The sequence below is a fragment of the Amphimedon queenslandica genome, unplaced genomic scaffold (genome assembly GCF_000090795.2).
Source record: "Amphimedon queenslandica unplaced genomic scaffold, v1.1 AMPQUscaffold_12766, whole genome shotgun sequence".
NCBI classification, from domain to species: Eukaryota; Metazoa; Porifera; class Demospongiae; order Haplosclerida; family Niphatidae; genus Amphimedon; species Amphimedon queenslandica.
Genome location: NW_003546998.1, coordinates 20893 through 26954, shown reverse-complemented (window position 1 = coordinate 26954; position 6062 = coordinate 20893). Strand labels below are relative to the sequence as shown.

Below are 6062 nucleotides of genomic sequence, written 5' to 3'. Positions count from 1 at the left end.
AATGCAGGCTCTACGAAGCTGTAAAGCTTGCAATCGTGGTGTAATGAAGGCAAACACTCAATCAAGTTAGTATGCAGTAAATGCTTTTGTGATACACTGATGTTTGAAAGTGAACAAAACTCTATGAGAGATTGCAGCCCATTTTGCAAAACTTGAAGAACTTTTGCCAAGTGATGGAACATACGTCAATAGAAAATAGTATTATAAAAACAATCATATTACTAAAAATTAAAGTACTCTCATCATGTTCAAGAATTCTTTACTCAGTTTGCAACCATTTTAAAAAGTTAAGTAAAGTTTATTGCGTCTCACTATTGAGAAAAAATTTGAAAAAATTATATGTTGTAGAAAAAGTATAAAGGAAACAATTTGTGTTCCGAAAACTAAATTGTGCGTTCAGCCCGTTGTACCTTAATGACGGTGACTTCTATGTCACATAGCAGATTTCTGCTGTAAGAGCAAGAGTGGAGGGGACATTGCACCTGACCCTCCAGCGTAGCAGAGGGTCTGGACCAGCCAGACTACTTATTAGCTGGGACAAAACCTCCTAAGTTTGTTTATACATAGGTAAATGTTGCTTGAGTGAAAGATGTGCACCGGCATGTTAAATAAAAGAAAAGACGGAAAAAGAATTTGGTATAAGTTATTTGATCACCTGAGTTTGTGGTTTGACACTGTTTTAATTTATGAGTATGTGATAAGCATTAATATAATTGACTGACCACAATATCTTACTATAATGTTAGTTTAAGAATTTAAAAAAATAGAAAAGAAGTATTCCTCAAGCAGTGGTGCAGAAATTCTAGCCACACTAGTTTGCAACTACTTATCTTGTCTCTACAATTTCTAAATTTTATCCCAGTGTTTCCTATTTTTCAATTTTTTCATATTAACTTCTTTTTCTAATTTTTTAGATTCAGTAATCATTATTCCTCAGAGATTCATTTTTTGGGATTGCCTCCACCTTGCCAGTTGTTGCTGGAGAGGAAAAACTAATCATCATTAATCACTATTCATGAAGCAACATTCGTCACAAACCTCTCTTTCTGGAATTTGCTGTGAGGATGGCTCTTATCTACAACAAATGATAATCATAGTATCATTAATTATACCAATGCCGTTACCTATTACTTTTCTTATCAGAGTGAAAATTGGTTGGGGATGGTGAATGCACAATGCACCTTTAAGCACAATTTATTAGTAGTGAACCCTGTAGTTAAAATGTATGAAGTGAATTGTACAGAAATGACACAATGACACATTTAATGGTAAGGCCATATTAAAATTAAACAATTACCTAGACAGAATACCAGTAGTTTACTACTTCAGCATAGTGGACACTTTTTTGTGAAAAATAATTTTCACTAATCATGAGATACATGTGTGATGTTAACATATTAATTTATTTGTTAACAAGAGATCACCAGTTTATTTAAGAGCTAATAGTTGTATATAATAATTTACATACAGAAATTTATAAATCTCTTTTAATTTAGAGAGAGTTTAAGAAAGTTCCTTTCTTCAGCTCCTACTATATTTTGAAAATCTTACTGTCAGCTGCATAGTGGAAATTATATTGAGATAAGTTCTTACAATGCTAAGCATTAGATTTGGTAATAGTAAAGATTGTAATGGTCTTTATTCTGCATTTTTGAATTCAAGGTACTTACTTTTAATATATGTAATTGTTTTAGTGTTACTTACAAAAAAAGGAAGTTGAAGTAACCTAATTGGGGCAAACAATAAACAAAGGCATATAAAAAAGTATGAAGTTAGAAAGCAAATGGAAGGTTTTATGAATCAGAATAGATTAAACGCCAGAGCATACTATATAAATCAATGTAAAAGGGTCAGAAGTAAAACAAGAATTGCATAAAAGATTTTTAAAAAGTATAAGCTTGCTTCTGCAAAAGCCTATTCACGGCAGTTCCATGCACTGAACCCAGGTTATGTAATATCAAAATGTAAAAATTGGTATAGCAAAAATAAAAATTTCAAAAATTCAGTAATATTTTTATTTGCTCCTTTTACAGATGAGAGCACACACGTAATGAAACAAGAAACATTAAATAATCCTTTAGGCATCACAGAGAAGCATTTATACGTAGTAATGAGAATCATTTCACCAAACTGCAGGAATTATAAGAAGCTGAACGTAATTGGATAAAAATATTTTCACTGAAGAACTTCTTGATAACAAGGAAGATGATGAAATAATGCAAGCAGTAGCTGATATTGCTGACATACACATAAATGTACTAATTTTAACATTAGAGCAAATGGAGGCAATGCTTAATGTAGATAAAACAGAATTTTTTATAAAATTAAGAGTCATCTTATAAGTCACAAGGAACATGAAGATTTATTAGACAAGGAGTTTTCAAGACTACTTATTAGAGAATGAGTCTTCCTGACTACTTAGATTGGATCATATGAAACGGCTAAGAATGTTTATTAGTGGTGTAGGTGAAACTGGTCAATTGCTTTTAATACAGGCAAGAAAGTGCCTAGTCGATGATATATGGCATCCGAAAAGAGGTGAAATGTTGTTTTATTGTGGCAGAAACAGGTATAGAAAAGCACAATTACAATACACAAATTATTTCTGCTACCAATAGAGCATGAAGGAAGACAGCTGGATATTGGGCTTTGAATAAAGAAGCTCAGGAAAGGATAATAATGACACTTAACAATTTAAAATAAATAATAGTAAAGGAGGTATTAATGGTATCAAATCTAAATCTAGCATACTTACACATGCACTTGGAAGATATACTGGGAATTGATGAATGGTTTAGGTGCAAAAATATTTTACTTGTAGGTGAGCCCTTACAATTGTCACCAGTTAATTGTAGGCAAGTATTTAATATAATTAGCAACAAACTAGTAACAACTAGATTTTCAGCAGCGAATGCAGATATGGAGGAAACCGTAGAATATTATGAACTAACAATCAATGAGCAACGAAAAGAAGACCAAACATTTTTTGAAATGCTTGATTCTATTTGGCATGGCTGTCTTACTCATAAAACTATTTATACGCTTAAAAGTTGTGTTTTTAATGGGTAACAGAAACTATTTTTTGATGTCTTTATTTTTTGGCTTAATATGATTGCTTAAATTTTTTAATGAAGTGTGGCAACTCATTGTTGAAGAAAATTATTCACAAAGATATGACCTTTCAAAAATGTCCTTTTTCTTCCTACCATATTACTTCTTGTCAGTGGGTGTGGCTAAAGGTGACATTATTGGGGGCACTGATGGATTAATTCGTTCCTTTACAGGGGTAAATAATGCTTTATTCTAATGCGTAACTTTGCAGTAGCACTGATTTAAAGATTGGGATCATTAGTTCTCATTACTTTAAGCATGCAACTGCAAGAAAATGTCATAATACCACAAGTAGGCAAATCTTCTTGTTTGCTATTTTGAGTATTTTTTATGCAGTTGCAAGCTTAGAATAATTGGAACTAATGATCGCAATCTTTACCTCAGTGCTACTACATTGCTAGGTATGAGAATAAAGCATTATTTGCCCCTGTAAAGGCTGATTCACACTGCAGAGTTAGCGTTAGTTATTAACTTTAATTAACAACTTGCGTTAATGTTTGTAATTGACATTAGTTGTTACATTTAATACTTCAAATAAAAAGGCATGACCTGATAGTAATATGGAGTTAAATAGTGGATGATGAGAAAGAAGTTATTATTATTGTTATTTCTGCGAAGAAGGAAAAGGCTGATGAAAAGGCGACCAAGTCTAAATGGGTAGGGGAGATATTTAGATGTCGATCTAGTTTTGGAGAATATCACTCATTAATTAAGGAGATGAGACTAGTTGACCATTTTAGTTTTTAACGATATTTTCACATGAGTTCTTCAAGGTTTGATAATCTGCTACGTAGAGTAAAACCTTTTATAGTACGGAAAACCACTCAGTTAAGAGAACCTGTCTCAGCAGAAGAAAGATTGTCTGTGACTTTGAGATATTTAGTTACTGGTGATTCCATGCAAACAATATCGTTTAGTTATCGACTAGGTCACTCTACTGTTTCCTACATAATTGAAGAAACTTGTCAGGCTTTATGGAGGGCACTATCTGTTGAATTTTTACAACCACCAAAAAGCAGTGACGAATGGAAAAAAATTAGTGAAGGGTTTGCTGATATTTGGAATTTTCCCCACTGCATCGGTGCTATGGACGGCAAACATATCTTAATGCAAGCACCACCAAATGTTGCGTCACAATATTTCAACTATAAGGGGACACACAGCATTGTATTGATGGCGGTTTGTTACTACAACTACTGTTTTCTTTTATTAGATATTGGTGATTATGGAAAAAAAATTGACGGTGGGATATTCAGTAATTCAGCATTTGGAAAAGCTCTAAAAATGATTCTCTATTTTTGCCTGAACCAGATGTCATTTCTGGACAAAGTGCTAAGTTGCCATACTTCTTCATTGGCGACTCTGCTTTTCCTTTGATGAACTCAATGCTCAAGCCATATCCAGGCACTTATCTACCAGAAAATAAGCATATTTCCAACTACCGCCTTTTAAGAGCCAGACGAGTTATTGAAAATGCTTTTGGGATACTAGCATCAAAGTTCTGCATATTTAGGAGACCTGTTGTTGCTAAAGCACATAAAGTTACTTTAATAACACAGGCAGCATGTGCACTTCAAAATTTTCTTACAATTTCTGAAATGCATTGCCCAACTTCAGGGAGATTTTACTGTCCTGTTGGCTACATTGATAGAGAAGACCCACAAGGTAATGTCATCCCTGGTGATTGGATGGGTCATTGTAATACTCTTCAATCAGTCCGTCACGTTGGAAGTAACTTGTACTCAAAGTCTGCTGCTGAAGTGCGAGATTCATTTATGAACTACTTTAACTTGAGACCTGGTTCTGTACCGTAGCAGAAAGAAAACATTACATTAAAGTAACTTCATCTATTATTCTTATTGTCACAAAATTTAATGATTCTTATTAATAGTACACAACATCATCATTTTTGTTACAATTATGGAAACTCAATAGCATAAAGAATTGTTGTATTCTAATCTTTGCCGGAGCCTTTTGTTTCACTTCTATCCTCTTCAGGGTCAGAGCAACACTTCTTCCAAATGTGTATTCTTCATCATGTGATTTTGATTCATCATTTGACTTCTTTAGCTGTGACAATGTTTCAATATCAAATGGATCTAGTTCTACTTTGCGCTTCTTTACTTGTCTTATAGGTTTTAATAATACCGGAGATGACCTATTGGTATTAGTAACGCGGTAGCGTTACTAAGTAGGATTCACCCAAAAACAAAATGGCTGCCACGACTTTTGCAGCCTTGCTATACCTGGAAAACGAGCTCCTATGCTTACCAGACTTCTTAGAGGACCTTATCTTGACCAGAGGACTCCAATGGTACCACTAGCGTGGCTCTAGACCTTGTCTGGGAGAAAAATCAAAAACCTGCAAACCAGCCGTTTTGTTCAGCCACCTTTTTTCATCTTCATCATCATCAGGAAAGTCCTGTCAATCCAGTTGTAGGTCGATATATCAATCTTGCCTGGTGATAGAAGGCTAATTATTACACCATTCTACTCCAAAAGGGTATGCGCAGGTCCTAGTCCCCTAGAATCATTCTCCAAGAAAGGAAGAAGTGATACTGTGACTGTTGGATCGCACCAGCTTACCTCATGCTGCCATTTTGTTAATTAAAGAAGCATGTGCTCCAAAATTTGGGCGTGGTCGCGCATGCTCAGATCTCAAGACTGGGAATAGCAAGTATTTTTTCACCTAGCTAGGCTAGCTATGCTTGGAATCAAATTGCAATACTTAGTGGAGGTTTCTAGCTAAGAGAAGGTATTAATCTTGCATATATCAAGTGTGTAATGAATTATTTTATTTGAAAAACACAAAGCAATTAAGTAATGTTATAATACTAGTAATAGTATGAACTTGACAACAGGAAGCTGGGAAGATAGAGCTTCTTGAACAAAGATTCACGTCAAGACTATAGTATTCATTTCACTTGTCATCAGTATAGTAGACATTCCTT

The 6062-nt window shown here is 34.1% G+C and overlaps 1 protein-coding gene across 1 annotated transcript; it reads left to right on the top strand.

Moving 5' to 3' along the window:
- The first annotated feature begins 3870 nt into the window (after positions 1–3870).
- LOC100633099 (putative nuclease HARBI1) lies at positions 3871–4925 on the top strand. Its single transcript, XM_003390130.1, has 2 exons — positions 3871–4366; positions 4423–4925. The coding sequence occupies exons 1-2, from the start codon at positions 3871–3873 to the stop codon at positions 4923–4925; spliced, it is 999 nt and encodes a 332-aa protein (XP_003390178.1).
- The last annotated feature ends 1137 nt before the right edge of the window (positions 4926–6062 follow it).